This window comes from Esox lucius, chromosome 23 (genome assembly GCF_011004845.1).
Source record: "Esox lucius isolate fEsoLuc1 chromosome 23, fEsoLuc1.pri, whole genome shotgun sequence".
Classification (NCBI taxonomy): domain Eukaryota; kingdom Metazoa; phylum Chordata; class Actinopteri; order Esociformes; family Esocidae; genus Esox; species Esox lucius.
This window is the reverse complement of record NC_047591.1, coordinates 16,245,774-16,268,555: the sequence shown is the minus strand read 5'-3', so window position 1 is coordinate 16,268,555 and position 22,782 is coordinate 16,245,774. Positions and strand designations below refer to the sequence as shown.

General features: G+C 42.6%; 1 protein-coding gene across 2 annotated transcripts in view; it reads left to right on the top strand.

Annotated features, from left to right (window-relative positions):
* Positions 1-22,782, top strand: part of LOC105020378 (voltage-dependent calcium channel subunit alpha-2/delta-1) — a 101,986-nt gene that overhangs the window by 69,163 nt on the left and 10,041 nt on the right. Inside the window, exons 13-35 of one of the 2 annotated variants that reach the window (XM_010887361.4) lie at positions 316-394; positions 1,094-1,143; positions 1,363-1,452; positions 3,192-3,272; positions 4,056-4,139; positions 4,226-4,300; positions 5,333-5,404; positions 5,520-5,591; positions 5,678-5,739; positions 6,758-6,834; positions 7,785-7,793; positions 13,066-13,126; positions 13,214-13,311; positions 16,439-16,520; positions 16,814-16,876; positions 17,149-17,264; positions 17,365-17,436; positions 17,643-17,710; positions 17,787-17,825; positions 17,975-18,046; positions 19,746-19,901; positions 20,939-20,991; positions 22,628-22,683. In XM_010887361.4, coding sequence (XP_010885663.1) covers positions 316-394; positions 1,094-1,143; positions 1,363-1,452; positions 3,192-3,272; positions 4,056-4,139; positions 4,226-4,300; positions 5,333-5,404; positions 5,520-5,591; positions 5,678-5,739; positions 6,758-6,834; positions 7,785-7,793; positions 13,066-13,126; positions 13,214-13,311; positions 16,439-16,520; positions 16,814-16,876; positions 17,149-17,264; positions 17,365-17,436; positions 17,643-17,710; positions 17,787-17,825; positions 17,975-18,046; positions 19,746-19,901; positions 20,939-20,991; positions 22,628-22,683 — 1,687 coding nt within the window. The remainder of the gene's footprint in view (positions 1-315; positions 395-1,093; positions 1,144-1,362; positions 1,453-3,191; positions 3,273-4,055; positions 4,140-4,225; positions 4,301-5,332; positions 5,405-5,519; positions 5,592-5,677; positions 5,740-6,757; positions 6,835-7,784; positions 7,794-13,065; positions 13,127-13,213; positions 13,312-16,438; positions 16,521-16,813; positions 16,877-17,148; positions 17,265-17,364; positions 17,437-17,642; positions 17,711-17,786; positions 17,826-17,974; positions 18,047-19,745; positions 19,902-20,938; positions 20,992-22,627; positions 22,684-22,782) is intronic. The other variant, XM_010887362.3, reaches the window with a different exon arrangement.

Here is a 22,782-nt window from a genome sequence, read left to right as displayed (position 1 = left end):
CGGGATAGTCTACAGACATGATAGGCTGTAGGAATACATTGGGAGACCATTTTAGGAAAGTTGTCTTAAGACATAGTGGAATGTAGGATCACACTGGAAAACCACGTTTTGGGGGTATAATTCAATAATGAATTGATTAAATGATACAGGTGTATGTAAACTGACTCCATAACGCTTTCTAGAAATACTTACCTTGTTTAGATCCCAGGGCAACATTTACAGTACAGAGATATACGATGAACGTGTACTACACCCGTATTGTGCAAATACATGGAACATATATATTTGACCCTTGACCCTATGTTGACCCCTCAGGTACGGATATTCACATTCTCAGTGGGCCAACACAACTATGACAAAGAACCAATACAGTGGATGGCCTGCACCAACAAAGGTACTGGAAAGAACTAGACTCACACCAGACGTGTGCGCACACACACACACACACACACACGCACCAACACAGACTGTAGTGTCCTGAACAGATATTCTATCCTTACCTCACATCACATCTGATATGATTAAATTAGGAAGAGCAATCTGCCGTCCTTCCTGGTGTTTTTACAGTGTGAACCCCATAGGTCAGTAATAACTTCCAGGAACAGATTAGGGCAACGCTCAAATGCAGACATTTAAAGAGAGCCTGTCATTGCAATTAAAATCTTGAGGTATTTGTCACATACTTCGTTAGCAACAGGTTTAGACTAATGCATAGGTAGGGGTTCGAAACCGTTCCTCTATGCAGAAACTCTCCAAATCCTTCGAAGTCCTCATTCCTCGCTTGTGAACCCTTGTCATCAGCTCACCCCCAGGTTTTGAGTGGTCAGGGTACTTTGATAGCCATTGCAAATGCTTGATCCTACGGTCAGTGAACAATTCATATTCATTTCTGAATGTAAGTTCAAGCTGATAAACTACAGTGTTATTTTTCAGTCTTTATTAGTTCAGGATTACCTCAGATCCCAATGATGTGAATTAAAATAAGAAGAAAAAAATACTCAATCATACCTGTTCCAAGCCATGGTAACTTCCTGTCTCCTGTTACGTTACACTGGAATTATTGGTGTGTGAAGGCTGAATACTTGTGTTTCAGGATACTACTATGAAATTCCATCCATTGGTGCTATCAGGATCAACACTCAGGTACCTTTTCACTAAATATTGGCTCTTAAGTACACCAAAGTGTGAACCCCACTCTCAGTGAATCTGGCCACATTATGTTTTCTACTCAAAGTAATAATGCCATGCAGCGACACTACGATTTCATGTCCTGCTCAGGCCCCCTTGTGGCCTTATGATGCACTACACAATAAATGTATACTATTCAGTGCACGAACAGTTTGGTCTGACTCATACCAACAGGAGTACCTGGATGTGCTGGGCAGGCCTATGGTGAAAGCAGACAAGAAGGCCAAGGTTGTTCAATGGACCAACGTCTACCTGGACGCACTGGTATGTGATGCCTGTCTGAGCGAAACCTCCAGGGTATGACGACGTCATCACGCGGACACACAGATGGGACACGCAGTCGTAGCACAGCAGCAGGACAGGGTTGTTTTGTACTGATTAATTACAGGGTAGATGGGGGAATTCTATTCATTTCAGTGCATAATTATGCCCTCTTTGCCCCTAATTCAGGCACTGTTGGCTACAGTAAGTGTAAATACTGTAATACAAGCTTGTCAGAGGGTGTCAGAGAGTGCAGCTAGTGACGCAAATACCCTGTCCATTAATAACATCAGCTATCTTCTGTCTAAAAATAGCCCATATCAAGTTCACAATTCAAATGACCATACACTTACTGGTTCTAAAAACAACTCGTATCAAGTTCAAGTCATGTCTGAACCTAAACAGTGGATAATGAGGGAACCGACTGCACTCCAAAAAGCGGTCAAAATGTAAGCGGAGTACCAAAAAGGTCCACCCTATTGAATCACTACTGAAACACAACAGTGAAAACATGATGCGCAAACAGTGGGAGGTTTGGTAAGGAATTAATCAATGAAGTTGTATGTACATTGTGAAAACTCACATCAGCGCACAGTCGCATGGCAATAAGGCAATTTGACCTGCTTTGTATCTGTGGGTTTTGTATCTGTGGGTTTTGTTTCTGTGGGTTACACAGGCTCCCATTACAGATTCAGAGGTCAGGGCACAGTGTGCTTTTTCCAGTAAGCACAGGATACATCATCACGTATATTACAAACAGTCTTGTCCTGTTGTTGCATCTGTCAGATAAGTGTCACGTTAGACCTAATTTAATGTCGAAGGAAGACGAGTCCAACTGGTAAGATGGGCTCTTCCCTGTTGAGGTCATGGAAGCGGTCCACCTCTGGCCTGTGCTCTTTAAAGACCCTTATTACTGAAACCAGATGCTTCTCGCGCCACGCGTCACAATAGCTGCAAATCTGTACTCATACACACATAAACAACAAGGCGCAGCAACCCCCCGCCCCATGTGTCTGGGTATCTGCAGGATGTGTCATTGTGAGTCTATTAGACTATTTTTAAACGTATTTCTGGGGAAAAATGAATTTTTATACTTTCCTAGTAAACAATGAAATATTGACCTCTCAGACAGGTTCACTGTCAGGAGCACTGAAACTACTACTTTTCCCTACCGAGACTCTTTATCCAGTGTTTATGTTGAAACACAATTTGAACTTGATATGAGTTGTTTTAAGAACTGAAATGTGTACGTTCATGTAAAACATGAACTTGATATGTGATATTTTTAGAACTAGATAGCTTGTTGTTTAGTACTGGACAGCGTATTTGCGTCACTAGCTGCACTTTTTGTCACCCTTGGCTAGTTTATAATGCAAGCTGTTGTACATTCATTGTCAGTGTCTTCTATGTCAACAAATACTATCCCGATTCAGCCTAACATTGCTTTTGCTGTTTGAACTCGATATCTAATACTTGCATTGAAAAGTGCATCTGCGTCATTTGTTGCACTTTCTGACCCTGGTGAAAAGTTTGTGTTATGGACACTGGGGATAATCAACTGTCCAGTCAAGCTCAACAACTCCAGTACATTTACATTACAAGAACTGTTATTTACCTTTCTACACAATACATCCGTTTACACAGGTACATTTATTGTGCATAGTGTAGTGGCTGTTGTCAGTCTATTTACACTGTATTATGCTGATTATGTTGTTCCAAATGAGATTGTGTTTGATCAATAGGAGCTGGGTCTGGTGATCACGGGAACACTTCCAGTCTTCAACAAAACCAACACCAAGGCCGACAAAGAGAGGGGAGCCCAGGTATAACTGACTGGCTGGGTAGTTGTCGACTGACTTGTTGGATAGCAAGTGGACTGAATGGATTACATTAATTACTAGCAAGCTGTTTGACTGACTGACTGATTGCATACAGACTTCATTCCTGCAGTGTGCTATGCCAAGATGTTTTGATTCCCATAGCTGAGTGTCCCAGATGCAAGTCCCACCAAGTTATTACACTGGCATTTTTCAAAACAGTTTTCTCTTTTGATACAGTGTGGGATGTGCCTCCCGTCCATATCCAAGGACTTTTTATAAAACTCTGTCCATTACAATATGGCTCCTTCATTTCTCTGTCATTTTGTGTTTTGTGTTAATTGTTGACAATTTTGTGTCAACGGGCAGGTTTTTCCACTTCAAACCTGCCATTCTCTATCAGAGGAAGCACTCCAGTAAGGAGTAAGATGAACAAGTATGTTGCACAGCTAAATCAAACTAAACATTAAAGCAGATCTGATAACAGTAGCTAACTGCTTTAGTCAAGACTGGATTGGAAGATGGATCTGGAGTTAACCAAAGCCAGGCTGAGAATGCCTCATCAATAAGTCAACAAAGTTTTCTAAACCACTTCCAGATGTTCACCTTGCTGCTTTCTTTGGAAATGTTTTGAAGGCACAAAGTGTCTTGTCTCATCTGAGCGGAGTAGTGTTTGAGAAAAGCCTTCGTCTGTTTGTATTAAGCAATAAGCATTGATCTTTAATGATGTATGATTGAAATACTTGATTGAAATAAATATTGGTCTTCTACCTCTTTTCGTCCTCTCAGAAGCCCCAAAACCAGCAAATCCTGGGGGTGATGGCTATAGATGTGTCTCTGGATGACATCAAAAGACTCACGCCGCGGTTTACAGTAAGTGTACACACAAGAACACACACACACATGCAAACAGACACACACAGATGCTAAGTGTCTCCTGTCTCTTTCTGTCTCCGTAGTTTGGACCAAACGGCTACTACTTTGCCATCGACCCCAACGGTTATGTCTTGCTGCATCCCAACCTCTGCCCAAAGGTGCACACACTCGCTCGCACGCACACACACACACACACACACACAGCAATAAGACTCATCTAGACCTTTAATCGCAGCATGCTGCATGCCCTCGTTAAGGAAAGCCCCAATATAACTGTCAGCAAGCGAGATTTAGCAGTCTAACATTAGCATGGCATTAGCATAGCTTAGCATTGACCTTATATAGCAGAACCATGCGTTTCCCTAGCCAGTCCTTGCTATATTTGGCTACAATCCCCTAGTGCAACCTTGGAAAAGGTCACATATGGGTTTGTCGAGGGAAGTTTTGCAACAAATATATTGAGTGGGTAGACAGCAATTCTTCATTTAAGATGAGCCATGCACATTTCAGTGTCAACACATTCCTAATGAGAATGCATCTTTTGTTGATGTAAAGGCTACAATCAAGACAAATCATGTCTGACCAAAATACAAACCTGTCAATGTCTGGTTTCATATATGTCTCTACTGTTCCCATGTCAAAACATTAGATGGTAAAATGGTAACTCAAAAGAACTGACCACAACCGTAGCACATGGCTAGTTGGTATTTTTGTGTTTCTACAAATATTAAAATATTACAGTTTTTGTTATTTAGTAGATGTTTTTATTCAGAGCAATTTACAGGATAAATTGGGTTAGGTGCCTTAATCAAGGACCCCTCAAAACATTGTCTTGGCTTTTAGACTCAGGGATTTTGCTGTTGCCCGCTAGGCTATCTGCTGTCCATTTAACCATGGATAAGATCTTTCAGTCATGTTTGTTTTGGAGTTCTGGTGCTGTATCTGTTTAGACTCATGGTGAAGGGTACATAGACAAAGATTGAGCAAAAACCTGAATAAAAAAAGTTATGTGGAGACATTTTGACCAACTAATAGGCAGTGTGCAGTAAGAAAATAGCAATACGAAATCGATTGTCAAGCTTCTTTTTTTCTTCTATTTTTGGCATGTCACTGTGCTTAATTGTTTCCTGTGTTAAATGTGTCGATACAACAGTCAGTGGTTTGTTTCATATTACTTCCTCCTACTATAGAATCCTAATATCCAGGAGCCAGTTACTTTGGACTTCTTGGATGCTGAGCTGGAAAATGATGTTAAAGTAGAGGTAAGACAGTGACAATTAACATTCGCCTACAATGCTTCGATCTCGCCCTGTATCCACACTCCATCCTGTTGTGAGCGAAACTTGCCCCTAAGAGCTACATTTTTTTTGTCATCAGATAAGAACAAACATGATTAATGGAGAAACCAGCAACCGCACAGTACACACACTAGTGAAGTCCCAGGATGAGGTAAACCGAGAAATGATGGAAAACAAGTTATCCAATGACTGGGTCCCGTTAATGACAAAGACCTGGATATGTGCTCTGCTCCACAGCGTTACATAGACAGAGGCCAACGGTTGTACACATATACACCTGTTGTGGGTACAGACTACAGGTAACAGTTCCATGTTCCGTATTTGTACCCCTACCTGAGTATACCATGTACAGGATTCAGTTTTTGGGCCCTGAGGTTTTTTTTGGGAACGTGACCAAGAAAACTAAAGCTCAGGGCTACTCAGCGTTTTCCTGGTAGTGTGTGTTTGTGGCTGCGAGTGCGTTTACTTGTCCTACTATACTTGAGAGACAGAAATCCTCATCTTTATAGTGACCCATGGCAAATCAGACAATGTGAGGACATTTTGCAGTTCCTGACTTGCGAAAAGGGCTATTTTAGGGTTTGGGTGGAGGTATTTGTTAGGGTTATATTGCACTTTTGGGTTAACATTACATTATGGTTCAGATTTAGGGTTAAGATTAGGATTTTGGGATTATGGGTTAGGGTTTGTTTTAAGGTTGGACGTCAGGATGAATTTTTTTTAAATGCTTTTTTGTCCCTGAAAACAAGTATAGTAAAGCATTTGTGAATGTGTGGGCGTTAAGTTTTATTTGGTCATGTCATGTTGCTAGATTCCTTAAAAACCCAGGGCCCTATCTATTAGAACAAAATGGGTCACGGTTTTCATAGGACAACTAGTGAATTGATCCAACCCCACAGGCTTCTCAAACCTCTTGCTCTGGGTCCACCTTAAATGGGCATTCATGAGCTAGCACACCTGGTTCAACTACTGAGCTACATATCATGCCCCTTCTAATTAGGTCAATTAGAATTTTTTGAAAGTGCATATTGAATAAGTTGATATACTTTACATAGAAATACTCAGCAGGATGTGCCTGTGACCTTTTTGTGTCTGCCGTGACACGTTTCTGAAATGTTTGTTTTGGTCGACTTTTAAGTATGTGGTGTGGAGAGGCTGTTATTCTTGCAAGTGTGTTCCTTGTTAGAAAAATGCGAAACTGATGTGTCCGAGGGCGTGTGTTTGTGAATGTGCCTGTTTTCGTCGGCACTTATGCTAATGTTAGTGCTTTTGCATATATGTGTGTGTATATGTGTGTGCTTATCTGTCTGTTTCCAGCCTAGCCTTGGTCCTTCCACACTACAGTCTACATTACATCCATGCAACCATCGGAGACACCATCACTCAGGCCAAATGTAAGTAGCATCCTAAATTACTGTCTACAGCCTGACCGAAAAAACGCTTTGGCTAAAACGCACTGGAAAATAAGCCTTACGCTGAAACATTTAAAGGTTATGGGAAGCCTCACAATGCAGCTTGTGGTTTCTGTCTGTGGCCGTACACAGTGTCTCTACAGCAACACAGCTCCTCAGTTGTGGTCCTCTTTAGAGTTTTTTTGGCAGACAAAACGACGAGCACTGGATCAGACCGGGGGTCCCCTTCCTTTCACACAGACTAAATCAATCCATTAATACACCTCTGGTTGTGTGTGTGGGGCTTTCCAACAGCTCCACTCCCCTTTTGAATCCTATGAATTCCCCGTCATGTCCCCTTTAAGCAATGGGTTTCCCACCAGTGGAATGAGTCCCTGTGGGTTATTAGGATGACGGCTCCATCTTCCTACAAGGTTTGTCTGGTTTCACCGTCTGCTAACCTTCTGCGGGTCTGTTCTATTCCCTGTTTGACACTCGACTGTCCCTTACCAATGGGGTTTCCCCCAATCCACACACAGTCCCACACACACAATCCACACACACCACTGGTCTTCCATCAGAATGTCAGTTTGTCTGGGTACCTCCTGTGGGTCTGTTTTGTCCCCCAAATGTGGACGGACACACACACACACACACACACACGAGCAGACACAACAGACCCTGTGTTACATTCCTGTCAGACAGACCCAATCCCTTAACTGATGGGAATGGCTCCAGAGACGATCATCTGCTTTCTGCATTATAACAAGGAACTCAACTCTCCCGCCTCCTGATCAAGCTTCAATATTCTTATTCAACGGAGGATTGAATAAAATATTGTGTAACCCTGTTTGCTTCTTTCCTTTCCCCTTCTCTTTCCTGCTCCACCTCCTTCTTTCCTCTCCTGCCGACCTCCTCACCCCTGTCTTCACCGTGTGTCGGAACTCCATCAGTGGACATGGGCAAGTATTCTCCTGTGCCTCACACCCTCCCTTTCCTCCTGCTCTCACACCTGTAGCAAGACCAGCTACAGTACTGATAGTAACCCGCATCTCATTAAGCATACGTGTGCTGTAGGACCTGTAATGCTCTGTTTTATCTGAGGAAGCGGATCCCTAAAGGTGATACAATGGTTTCCATCACTCCTGGCCCTTCGCGAGTTAGCGCAGCCGCAAACCTATTAACCCTGCCCTTTTCTGTTTTTTCTCTTCTACAAAATGTCAAATCTGTTTTAACAGTAAACCTGGCCTTAATTCGGGTTTGGTATCAAACGATTTCTGTGAGGCTCAAGTATAGAATACACATTTTAATTTTACTAATATAGTGTTTGATCTTATTATCTATGTGTGAAAATACTGTCTGAAGTCTGTGACCAGTTGACCCAACCAGACTCTGGTCTTCTGTGGTGATGCTCTGCCAGGCACCTAACACTGAAAAGGCTCAGTTGCTGTTTGTTTTGAGGAATTGTTTGTAGTCTCGTCCACAGCAAATTATTGGCAGGTTCTGTTGGATTTAATAGAATCCCATTTGGAGGCATTTGGATATATTTACCTGTACATTAGCAGACCAGATTTGCTCTTTACGCTGCAGTTAAATAAGCACTGAAGACAAGTGAGCCAGTTCCAGTGTCCACGCCATCACCATGGATAATTAGGTACTGTTTGATAGCACTGATTCAACTCTCAGTCTGCCCACAGACAAGGAGAGCCTTGCATGCGATGCTGCGGTCTCATAGTTTGTGTTTGTGTGTGTATGTGTGTTTGTGTGTGTGTGTGTGTGTGTGTTTGTGTGAGTATGTACACATGCCGCTGTATGCGTGTTGTTTACCCCACCTGCCTCAGTGACAGTCAGATGTGGTTTTGGCACCACCCCAGAGTCTAGCTAGCAGGAACGACCGGGCAGATATGTGCTTTATGTTAAGGTGAACCCATAAAATAGAAAGCGACCAGTGTTTGGCCTGAATGACTTGAGTGGGCAGTTTCTCTTTTCTTGGGTCACAATCGTTTCAATCTTTCTTAGGTTTAAAGCCTCGTAAAAGAGTCTTAATGAAAGACAGAAACCACCTGATCCTGACAGAACATCACCTCTCTTTCTTTTTGTCTATCACACATGCGCACACACACACACACTCTTTCTCTTTCACTCGCAGTCTGTCTGTCCGTCTGTGTGTTCTAGTATCCTTTTGCTATTCTCTGCTGTCTGGGTGGGTGTCTCCTGTGGTCACAAAGTCACATATCACAATAATAATCTACTTCTATGGAAAGAGTTTGGTCATTGTTGTTTTATCCAAAACACATTTGGTTGAGGTTAGTTCCGTTTAAATGCAGTCAAGTCTGGTAGTGATATAAACATTTTTATTTATACTGAAATCTGTATAAATAAAATTCTAAATACATTATAATTTACAACATTGGATTAGATGAATTATATTTGCTTGTCCTCAACCTGGACACTTTAACTTTTCATCTTTCATTCCTTATTGTACAAATTGCGCTGTTCTTAAAGACACTGTACATGGAGGCAATCCAATAACATGGTCACTTATTTTTGCCAGACCGCATAAGCAGAGCAGGCTAAGAACAACGAATGTGACTGACTGACTGACTACCCATAGTTAAATCATGTAGTGGTTAGAGACACAGTCTGCCAAATAGCACACCAGGTATCGAATCCGGCCAGCAAGCAAACTGAAACTTCACTGGCTACACGCATCAGTAACTAAATATAGTAAGCTGAAAATAAAACATTTCTTGGTTATGTTGCAATGGACGAACTGCAACCGGCATGTCTAGCATCATAAATCGCTTGAAGTTTTGGACTGTCTTGAAACGCTGTTCTCTCACTCAGGAATTTGAGCAGGTTAGAGTGAGGGCAGCGAAACATATTGCTCTCTCCCAACTAATGTGCTTAATAGAACTTTGTGAAGAAATACATTAACTATGTAAAAAACGAAAAACAAAAGTATATAATGTTGATTGCCATGCGTATTTCTCCCACCACTGATGTTGTTAGAGTTGTATACAGACAATTAGTCTTTTCATTCCTGTTCCACTTCTTTTTATTTTTAAGTGTTTAACTGTTTGAACTTAAAAGTAGAACAAGTGAATATAGTTACCTAAAACCAAATCATTATGAAAATTGAAAATATCTAGTTGACAGTCATTGTTTTCATTATAGGTACTGTATAGCAATTAGCTAGCCAATTGGTGTTCCATACACTAGGTTTCGGATTATCACAGGAATTCTCACAACAAAGATGGCACTGGCCCAAAAATAGCTGCTGTTCAAACCCTCTCCCTTGTTCACCACAATCACTTCTACTTGCGGCCTGGCCGAACTATGCTTGCCTAGTTTTTCCCTTTTTTTTTACAAAATTAGCCAAAAAGGGGCTGTCAAATGTCTAATCAGTTAGACTTCAATGTAATGAAAGTAATGACAATGTACCAGAAGTCTACACAATATAATTATATTCCAAACATTAATACCAGAGAAATCACGTACTAGTCTGCAGTGAAATCTATGAGTTCATGACAGAGACCACACCACAAAATGATAATAAGAGACTGTGCTTGTGAGTGCCGTATTTGAGAGAATATCAAAGCACTATAAAGGCTTATAGCAGGCTTATGTTCCATTTACTGTAGCCTGACTATGTCTCTTCTCATCCATTCTGTTGTTTTTTCATATGAATACATTACTTATAAGTGCTAACCCCATGGATGTTCCCACTGTTTTGCAGTGCTGACAATGTGGTGATGAAGTCAATTGAATGCAATGCATAGACTTTAATGGGATGCTAACACACACACACATCCTCAGTTTCAACCACACTGACGGCAATGCAATGCTAACGTGAAAATGCTAATTCCCAGCTTTATTGAAGCCCTCGTTGCGTTCCTCGTTGTAGATTGATATGTCTCCATTTACATTCTCAAGAGAAATCTTTTGATGGTAGTATTTCAACAATATTTTTATTCAAGACCTCGCTCTGTGAATAAAATATATTGTTACCCTTTGACCCTTGTGGTTTTACCCTGTTTTTTTTACTCCTTTCCTTCCCGCCTTCACCCATGGGGATTCATCTTTCTCACACTCTTACTGGATTTTTTCCACTCCAGGGAAAGAGGGCATTTTTTTTGTCCCCCCCCCCCTCCTTTTGTCTCACTTCTCCTGTCCTTTTGTCTCACTTCTCACTTCTCCTGTTGTGCTTGTCTACCATTCTTCCCAGCATGCATAGGGAAGTCGATGCCAAGGTTCAGTGTCACCTGCAGGGCCTGATTTGCATTTGTTCATTACTGATTGTCTATTTCTTTTCTCTTCTGTACACTTTGATACTGTCTGTAGTTGTTGTAGGCCGAGTAGTACCCAGACCCATGTACAGTGGGGAGAACAAGTTGTTTGATACACTGCCGATTTTGCAGGTTCTCCTACTTACACTTACAAAAATCCAGAAAATCACAGGATTTTTAAGTAATTAATTTGCATTTTATTGCATGACAAGTATTTGATACTTCAGAAAAGCAGAACTTAATATTTGGTACAGAAAGCTTTGTTTGCAATTACAGGGATCATAAGTTTCCTGTAGTTCTTGACCAGGTTTGCACACACTGCAGCAGGGATTTTGGCCCACTACTCCATAAAGACCTTCTCCAGATCCTTCAGGTTTCGGGGCTGTCGCTGGGCAATACTGACTTTCAGCTCCCTCCAAAGATTTTCTATTGGGTTCAGGTCTGGAGACTGGCTAGGCCACTCCAGGACCTTGAGATGCTTCTTACGGAGCTACTCCTTTGTTGCCCTGGCTGTGTGTTTTGGGTCGTTGTCATGCTGGAAGACCCAGCCACAACCCATCTTCAATGCTCTTACTGAGGTAAGGAGGTTGTTGGCCAAGATCTGGCGATACATGGCCCCATCCATCCTCCCCTCAATACTGTGCAGTCGTCCTGTCCCCTTTGCAGAAAAGCATCTCCAAAGAATGATGTTTCCACCTCCATGCTTCACGTTGGGATGGTGTTCTTGGGGTTGTACTCATCCTTCTTCTTCCTCCAAACACGGCAAGTGGAGTTTAGACCAAAAAGCTCTATTTTTGTCTCATCAGACCACATGACCTTCTCCCATTCCTCCTATGGATCATCCAGATGGTAATTGGCAAACTTCAGACGGGCCTGGACATTCACTGGCTTGAGCAGGGGGACCTTGCATGCACTGCAGGATTTTAATCCATGACGGCGTAGTGTGTTACTAATGGTTTTGTTTGAGACTGTGGTCCCAGCTCACTTCAGGTCATTGACCAGGTCCTGCCGTGTAGTTCTGGGCTGATCCCTCACCTTCCTCATGATCATTGATGCCCCACGGGGTGAGATCTTGCATGGAGCCACAGGCCGAGGGAGATTGACCATCATCTTGAACTTCTTCCATTTTCTAATAATTGTGCCAACAGTTGTTGCCTTCTCACCAAGCTGCTTGCCTATTGTCCTATAGCCCATCCCAGCCTTGTGCAGGTCTACAATTTTATCCCTGATGTCCTTACACAGCTCTCTGGTCTTGGCCATTGTGGAGAGGTTGGAGTCTGTTTGATTGATTGTGTGTACAGGTGTCTTTTATACAGTTAACGAGTTCAAACAGGTGCAGTTAATACAGGTAATGAGTGGAGAACAGGAGGGCTTCTTAAAGAAAAACTAACAGGTCTGTGAGAGCCGGAATTCTTACTGGTTGGTAGGTGATCAAATACTTATGTCATGCAGCATTAGGATGTAGTGGAAGGGGGCTGTATCGGAGTAGTATTGACACTGTGTGATGACTGACAGAGCATTGCATTCCCCTACTAGCCTACTGCCTATGCATTACAATGAGACACTAAGAGGTGTTACACATAGGATTTGTATGTGGAATATAGGTGAAGGGCGATATGTTTCATTTTAATAAAAACTCCCCTACACATATTGTGGAGACTGGAGACAACGGTTGACTACGATTCCTACATTGGCTGTTCGCCTCAGCCACAAATTCAAAACGGTGTCTCCATTTTAGGTGGGGATGGGTCGTGGGAGGGGTTCTATTGTGACAATCGAGCAAATTAATTAATCTCACCAGCAATATCATTTGTGTTAATCAACAGTCATCTTGCCACTCAACTGTTAATCTGATTTGTGACATTGTTGTTTTACTTCCAAGGTTTAGGTTATATAAATGACACATAGTTGTTTGTAGTACTAACGGCTTTTTGATCTTCAACAGTCTCTGAAAGCCTGCAGGCAGACATGTTTAAGGAGTATGGATACACTCTAATTGCACCAAGGTCAGATGATTTTACTGTTATTAACAATATTTATTTTGTATTTGCATATATGTATAGGGTTTGATTTGGTGGTTCTTCTCTCTATAGGGAGTACTGTAAGGACTTGAAGCCATCGAAAAACAACACAGAGTTCCTGATGGATTTCAACAAGTACATTGACAGGAAGACTCCCAACGACCCCCTGTGTGAGTAGTTAACGCCTTCCCTGGATTTCCAACCATGTCTCAGTCGCCTCCTTCTGAAAATCCATAGCTGGAGAAGGTCAGAGGGGATGGACCTCTAGCTTGGGTTTTTTTTCCAGACTTGGCCGTTAAGATTAGCTAAGGCCAGTAGCAAAAGGCCTATAGTTTTAGAAGGAATAAACCTCCTTAACTATCAAACAATGTATTGAGGTATTTTGTTTTGTGTGACATCTCAAAATCAAACAAACAAATGCATTTTCATGTCATATAATTAGGCATGCCCATCCATGCGTGAAATTGTACAAGCTAAAAAATAACATTATATATATATATATATATATTTATTTATTCATTACAGCCTTATTGGATTCCACTCGGCTCATGGAGGCTGCATCACTGCACATTCACTGGAAGGGACCACTGGAGGGTTTAACTAGCCCCTACACCCTTGATCATTTAGCTTTGGTACACTTGGAAAAATGGTTAGAGGTGTTCGTGAATGTGCTAATGCTAATGGAGGGCTTAGGGTGGTGTGCAGGGGTCCATTTGGGTTTTAGCCACCACAGAAAAACACCCATGGACAACCAAAAACCTCCGGGTTTTCCCGTTCAAACAAAAACTAGGTTTAAACCAGGTCCTTTCCTGTGTTCCCTATAACATCCACTGACACTGTTGCTCAGAACAGCTGGCGAATGGATTGAGACATCGGTTAACATCCCAATTAAATCCCTCTAAAAGAGATTTAAACCGTTTTTACGATGATCCTTCATTATCCCTAAACATCATAAATAAGGATCAGCATGACACTAAACATGTTGGCGGTTAGACTATTGTTCAGCCGGCTCTGCTATACAGCCACATAGGTCTTGAATGCTGATGGCTTAATTAGAAGAGGGGCTAACAAAACCTGCCCCTTTGGGTGTCTCTGCAGTGAACTGTACGCTTGGTTTGGATGTCTGCAGGGACATCAAAGTGCAATGCGTCGCACTGTAAACGGCGGAAAGGACGTTAGGTCTCTCACTTTGTTAAGCCCCTCACTCCCTTGTGTTCACCTATTTGATCCTCTGAAAGTCTGACCATCACATGCCTGAGTGCACATGTGTTAGAGGCGTCGGCTTTACTGCTGCACACACACGCGCGCGCGCGCGCGCGCACGCACACACACACACAGACACACACAAACACTCCAGCTAACAATATACCTTAACACCCCACCTACTTGTCCAATTACCGTGTGTTTGTGAGAAAGACCAGGTCCCCGTCAAGACAAAAGCGCGAGCCGAGCAATAAAATAGGGCCAAATTGGACACGTCGGAGCAGTCAGGCCAATGGAGAGTCAGTGTCTGACATCTGACCAATGGAGAGTCAGTCTCTGACATCTGACCAATGGAGAGTCAGTCTCTGACATCTGACCAGTGGAGAGTCAGTCTCTGACATCTGACCAGTGGAGAGTCAGTCTCTGACATCTGACCAGTGGAGAGTCAGTCTCTGACATCTGACCAGTGGAGAGTCAGTCTCTGACATCTGACCAGTGCATTAGTGAGGCATCACTCTGGGTGGACAGGAAAGTGGTTGATGTTAATTACTCCACCTGTTCTTCTCTATTCCCTCGCTCATAAACGTAGCAGTGTCTATCAATGTAATGTTTATTGGTCTGATGTGTTCGTTTGAAAAGTGATACCTCAACGGTCTCAGTTGATGGCGTTTCACGTTTCGCGTTTGTCCTGGAAATGTAGCGGCTTCTCTCAAAACTCAGATTCACAGGCCCACTGTGTAGTCTAGTGATATTATTAGACACGAAAATGTCACGTCAAAAAATCTCAGCTGGAAAGATCTCTCCAATAATTTTTTTTTATAAAACAAAGGCCCCTTTTGGGGTATTAGTTGCCTTGGTTTCACCGTCTCCGCTTGGGAGATTGATGAGTGTTCTCCACAGGACGGTGAGCTGCTGTGTGTGTGTACTGGGGGTGCGTGTTGTTTGGCAGCGCGGACCGGACCGGAGCCTAACGCGCTCTGCTTGTTCAAGCCACTGCTGTGGCTATGAAGTACATTAGGATTCCTAGGCTGCCTTCAATAAGGGGCCCCTAATGAAAACCACTGAGGCGGGTGGAGGGGACCAATTGGGGGTGGGGGAACGGGGGGGGTTGGGGGGACAGAATAAAGTGTTACACCAGCTGTTTTCTGTGATGTGTGTGTGGCTTGTCGTAAAGGGCGAGGGTACCGAGTCTCAATGTTAATGGACTGGAGCGGCTTGCGACCAAGGGTTCAAAGTGCGACGCGAAAAGGGGGACGAAGCAGTCCGGCTTTGATCGGGTCGCGCGCTGCCAGGTAGTTTGGCATGTCGTCGTCGTGTCAGTCGTGTCGTATGTCTCTGGAAATTACCGCTACATTGCCACAAACAAGCTCCACACACTCCAGGCACACTTCGTTATTAAGTACTAGGTGATTACTTTACCTCATATATATGGTGGGTTACGCTAAAGGACACACAACTTGGGGAAAAAAAAAACGTCATGGGAATGTTTTTGCCCCTCCAGTATAATCTCTCTCACTGGATTCAGGATTTATCCTTCCATCATCTCTATACCTCTACCTTGATTATACTCTCTGTCTCCTCCTCTAATCTCTACACATTCCTCCCCCTTCTTCTTGGTCTCCCCCTTTCTCTCTGCCAACTCCCACACTCCATCTACCTCCCCTTCCTCCTTTTTCCACTCTGTTTCATTGATTGCTGCTGTGATAAAGATTGACTCATAGCTTGTGTTAGGTGCGTGTGTCTGATTGTGTGTGTCTGATTCACAGTAGGACTATGGGTCAGCGTCTCAAAGACACTTTTCTTATTAACGTTACTCATAGCCACTCTCTGAATGCCAAATAATTGACCCTGGAGCAGTCTAGAAAGTTAAATGGAATTAGGAAGGCCACTAATCCTTCTTAATCATAATGTTTTTAAAGTCTATAATGCTTCAAGATCAAAAAAGAAACCGAACAATATGTTATCGCACTTATGTCATGACCGGTCCCCCAACTGAGGCTGAGTCTGAATTCTCAATCCTCTGATGGATTTATCCAATTATGGATTTGTTCACCAGACCAGTAAATCAAGTAACATTGGCCACTTTACTTTTAGGTAATGTGGACCTGGTGAACAGATTGTTGCTAGATGCTGGGATCACGGCAGAACTCGTCAAGAAGAGTAAAGATCCTATGCCGTGAGTGGACGGAACTATGCACAAAGAAACATATAGATCTTATATCTGATTAGTATACATTTCACAAAGCCAGTGCCAAGCCCACAGTAAACACAAACGTAACGTTTCTTTGGCTTTTGAAATTGTATTTCACGTGGATAGTTATCAACACAAACACACCCTAAGGACACACTGTTACGCATGATGTTCACATGAATTGTTGTTGCAGGAGTATGATTGAATGCTGGGTTGTGTTCTAGGAAACTGCGCTCTACTTTAGTACACACACTATTATTAGAATCTTTCCTTTTCAGAAATGGAGTCCTGGCTGGGTTTGTAGCTACTGATGGAGGAATCACTCGCATTTATCCTGAAAGGTATTCCTTAAGTTTAGGATTGTATTTAGTGGAAAAACACTTCTACACTTTCTCTCTGTGACCAGTAGCTTTATAACTTTCTTAAGTTAATCACTTGTTCTAATCTTGTTCTATCAGTCATTTCCGATTTCCAATTTAGCACCGGCTGTTTTAGGCTTACAGTTAAAGCCTTGTTTTTACCTTTATGACCAGTATAATCTGCTCTAGGGGAACGTTTGCTTTACGAGTAAATCCATAGCATTAGTGTTGCTGTGTGTGGCTGTGTTTTTTAGTGCTGGACTCGACTGGACCGAGGACCCAGAGACATATGAGTCAGGCTTCTATAAGAGAAGCTTGGACAATGACCTCTACATCTTCACACCAACGTCCTACCAGGAGGACAACAACAGTAGGTTGCGTGATGACTGCATGTGCTAATGCATTCATTTATATACACAGGCGCACACTAAGAATCTTTCCAATGAGCTCTCTGCCCTCCCTTGTCTCAGGTACTGAGCAATCGGTCCTGGTTAGCAGAGCAGTGAACCTGGAAATAGAGGGAGTCACACTCAAACCTGCAGGTACAGACTCATTTGCAACAGGAACTGAGAGTGTGTGTCAATGTCAATCTAGTACTCCTTTCGGGGGGGGGGGATTGGGGGGGCGGGTGTTGCCGAATGAACACAACCGAGCCTTTTTTTTGTCAATGACTGTCTATGACTTTCAGTCAGGCTAATAATTCAATGATGTTATCGCACTATGGAACTGGTTGTGTGGTTGGTTGTAGTTGTGGGCGTGAAACTGGACATCGATGCCTGGATGAACAGCTTCATCAATGCCACGTTGAAGATGAACGTGAGTATATTGCAATGAATGTATTACTTCTCATGTCTGTGTATCTGAGGATTGACTTGTTTTCGGTCCCCTACAGTGCAAAGACGAGATTTGTGGCTGTCGGAAAAACGATAAGGTAGAAATCTTACACTTCTGTGACCAATACAATTATTTGAAATAGCATTCTCTGACTACATTTATATATTGTTCGTCTAAAACAAGATTGACTAATGTTACAGCTACATAAGCCATATGGTAATGTTGTCTAATTCTGTGTGTGTTTAGTATGTGAACTGTGTTCTCCTGGATGACGGGGGGTTCCTGGTCATGGCCAATCAGGACGAATACATCAGTCAGGTGAGTCACTCTGGTCCCACTCTCATCCCAATCATCAGTTTCAGTCCTAAACAATTCAATAGCCAACACTGTCCCAACCAAGACCCAACCTGACCCTAAGTTGACCCAACATAACCCAACCTGACTATCTAAGATGACCTAACTTGACCGAACCAAAACCCAACCTGATCTTAAATGACCTAACTTTACTCAACCTAGACCCAACCTGACCCTGAGTTTACATTTCCTGACCCAGTCAAGACCCAACCTGACCCTAAGTTGACCCAACATAACCCAACCTGACTATCTAAGATGACCTAACTTGACCGAACCAAAACCCAACCTGATCTTAAATGACCTAACTTTACTAGACCCAACCTGACCCTGAGTTTACATTTCCTGACCTAATCAAGACCCACCCTTACTCTATGTAAATTCAACGAACCAGCACCCAAACTCATTTTTAGTTGACCCAACATGACTCAACCAGATCCTATCTAAATTACAGTTATAACCCAATGTGCACCTTGACCAAATAAAACCCCACCTGACCCCCCCCCCCCCCCCACACACACACACACACACACACAGATGCACTCTACACCTAATGTGGGCCCCTCACCTACCACTTGAATAAATGCTTTTCATGCTGCCCAGACTCAGGGCCCAATCCGGGCTGGGTGTGCGCCGGATAAATCAGGACCCCTTAGATGTTTGGCAGGAGCACTAAAAAACGAGGGTTCCCGGGGCCTTGTTTGGAGAAGGCCGCTCGGTCCTAAATCATATTTCCTTCAAGGGGTACGGCTCTGCCTCTCCAGGGGGTCCCGCATGGCCCTGCCGACAGTGCTGTGACTGTTAATTCATTATTTGTGTTATTGCACCGGGGGGGGGGGGGAGAGACGGCGCTTTATAGAAGCACTGATTTATATTTCCTTTGGAAAGACAAGGTGAGCCAGAACCTGACTGTTTCCCTGAATTTTGGGGGTTTCTGGGTCCAAAATGAGGGGAGCTATGTGATTTTGGGGTTCACCATGATTTTGCATGGGGAAATGGAGGGCATTCTTGGGTTCTCATATACATGCATGCATACACATAGTTGTAATCACCGTCAGACAAACACAAAAGTCTCTCTCTTGCACAGTCACATAGCCATATGGTGTTATCACACCTGAGATGTCTAGACATGCCGTGACCACTTTCTTCATGTACACTTACTGCTGTCTGGTCAACTGTTTTAATCAGATTAAATCAGCTGGTTGGCTTGGTTGAGACAGTAGTGATTTACTGTCACTTGGTCTTTTTGTCCTCTTATTGCTATCAAAGTGAGGGCCGGTTCGAGTTTTACACTATTCAAATTAGGGCATTATGAATTATGGTTAGTGTTAAAAGTAGGCATTAAGGTTTAGTGGTTCGTTTAAGTGTAGGCATAAACATTTGGATATTGAAGTTAAGGTAAGGGTTAGATTAGAGTAAATGTAGGGTTAGTGGTTAAGAGTTAGGAAAATAAATGGAGTTATATATTTTGGGTTCACCTTGAAATCAACTCAGTCATTTGTGTGTATTTCCTGGTCTGCTTCGTTTGTTTAGGGTGTGTATCCAAAGTGTCTTGGGTTTTCTGTCTGTTCACCGGACACGTCTGTGTGTCTGTTCTGCATCCGTGTGCCCTCTCATGTGCCTCATACTTGCACATCTCCCTGCCCTCACTCACACCCCCCTCCAGATCGGCCGCTTTTTTGGGGTGATTGACCCCAGCCTTATGAAGAAACTGGTCGACATGTCTCTGTTCACGCTCAAGAAGACATACGACTACCAGTCAGTCTGCGATCCCAAAAGCAAGAACAAGGAGTCCGCGGCAGGTCTACGCTCAGTCTATGTGGTGAGTTACATAAGCCAGAGACGCACACACACATGCACACACACACACTCACTGTTACCAGAGAAGGATAAATAACCATAAATCCAGATTAGCCAGACAGCAGGGTAAATGCGGGCTAACGAAGGGAAGAGTTAAAGCAGCTTGAGCACTTAAATCCTCCTGGAAAATATTGTGTTAATCAGAGTCATCGCTCTGGGTAACACATTTGTTAGCTAGTTGAAAGTCAATTTCAGAGTCTTTTTTATATATATATATATATATATATTTGGCTTATTGTACTTACGCAAATGAGAAAGAAGAGCATAATGAAGTTTAAGGGACATCGCCAGTACTACATCTCATGAAAAAACATCATCATATTAGAATGTAAACTCAGTTTTGGAGAGAGCCATCCCTTCGATTTTAAACCCTAATCAGAATGAATGTAGTTAATGTAGATGCAAGATTGTCCTTAGATATTTCTATGAATTAAAATACAGAATTTTTTTGTACTCCTACCTGCCTTTTCATTGTTACTCACCAAAACAGATCAAAGCTGTATGACATATCTAGATCAAAGCGGATCACAGCTTTTGATTTGACTTTTAGCACGGATATTTAGGCTCTCTTGATGACTAAACTGTGTATCAACATGGAGAGGAGGGACGCAGGCCTGAGTCATTACAGCAGAGCATTGCATGCTAATCATAATCAAAACAACATGGCTTCTTTAATTCAGGCCAGAACCCACTTGTTGTTCCTTTTTGGTTTGGCGTTTTTTGTTTGTAGATTTTCACTAGCATCTGTTGTGGTGGGATGTGCGCTATATTCCTCCCACATCATGCCGGTCTTCATCCGCGTGCTTGGCAAATGCCTCGGCTCGAGTCTCACTTTGCCAACGCAATCAGGATGTTTAGAAAATCAGGTTTGAAATGGGCTGTTTCAACTGCGATGTTTAGTTATTGGTTGTGTTTCAGTTACCAAAACGCTTGGTCTTCAGCCTGGTGGACATTTGTTTTATAGTTCGTATTCTAAAACTACTTTTTTGTCACTTGCAGCCCACTATTGCAGACATTTTGAATGTTGGATGGTTGGCATCAGCAGCAGCCTGGTGAGTCCGTACTGTTAGTTCTCTGACACTGTTCCCGGTTCAGAAAAACATCTGTGTAGGCATTCCACAGGTCCCAGAGCTGTTGCAATCCCGCTTTGGAAGCACTTTATAATGACTATGTGTAATAAAGCATTTATGTTGTAAGTACTTTTTAAAGATGCTTAGTGCAGGTCCTTATGAATCATTAACTCAGCAGTAGTTTACATTAGAATTTAGTCATTTAATACATTTGTTGACATTCCACAGGGAATCAGTACAGCGTTTCTTCTTCGTCCCATCCAAAAGACATCACCTTGTAAAAGACATCACCTAACCATAACCCCTTGTATACTGGGATTTGATCTTCAGACTAAAGGGAAGAATGCCCACTATTGGTCCTTCCAACACCACTTCCAGCAGCATCTGGTCTCCTTTCCAGAGACCAAATAGGATAGACCCCACTTAGCTTCTGTTAAGTCTTTTTTAGTGTGGTCTGTATAAATAACAAATGTTTTGACATGGATCCGCTAGGCATACCAGCAGCATGTGATGCTACTTAAGGTACTAAAATAGCAACAAAAAAGTATTCAGGATTCAAACTACCCAGTTCATCATAAACATTCTATTCACAAGAAACAACTGTTGCCAGGACCTGAGTGTTTTGCTAATTTTGTCAACCTGTCTAGCAGGGACGTGTGCAAACTGTCAAAACAATCGGGCTGTCTGGAGGAGCGGTGTGATTGCTGACTGAACCCCTTGACTTGAATAAAATGCCCTTCTCCATGCGTCGTGCGCGTCTCTTTCACCCCATCTCCGCTGTGTTAATGTCAGCTTGCAAAACACACCGGGCTGGACATGACTGGAGCTGGTGGCACGCAGACACTCTTTTCACATTGCTTACTCGGGAGGCCATTAGCCTTCAGCTAATGACCTCAGTTTAGCTTGCAGGTACCTGAGCTTGACCGGCTTGAGGGAGTTACTAGACCACGATGAGTCAGGGGAATCCCTACTAAGAATGTCCACACCCACTCTGGCCAATATGCACCGTCCTATGGGACACCCAGACACATGGCGTTAAATGTACGGCCAGGCTCCAACTCTACTGCTGCACCATTTGAAGTTTATGTTTTTGACCTTAGAAACCATTCCAAATTAATTTAGAAGTTTATGTTTATGAATGTGTGAATAATTAGGTTCCCACACTTGGAACCATTGTTGGAAATTGAAAGCATCCTATTTTTAGGGGATTAGGTTCTTTTTTTACACCTGCTCCATGAGGTAATTAAGCTACTACCATTTACAATTTGGGAAAAATAAATTAAGAATTAATAGTCATGAATTATACATGATTTATTATTTGGGATTATTGTAAATTCTACCCACACTTTGTTTGTGCTGGCTTGCCTTCTGTCTTGATTTCATTAGCTGGGTGTCCAATGGAATTATCCTTTACTTTGTTGACATTGAGGCAGTGAAGACTTTATTATGAAGTTTGCGGTTCCCTTAATTAAAGGCCAATGAACTTGCCATCTGAATGGAAATCTGTAATGTATTTGGCTAGTGATATTGTAAGTATTTTTTTTGTCAGGGATGGAAGAGTTGTTTGATATTCTGTCAAATGTGGTATTGTGTCATTTTTTTATCCTTAATTCCTTAGGTCGTTACTGCAGCAGTTGTTGGTTAGCTTTACGTTCCCAAATGTCCTGCACGCAGGTGAGATTCTGAACTCTTCCAATACACCCAAATCTAAATCTGATACAATTATGGTATTCTTATAGTTTGGGAGGTTATTCATTAAACAAGTGTTTAGAC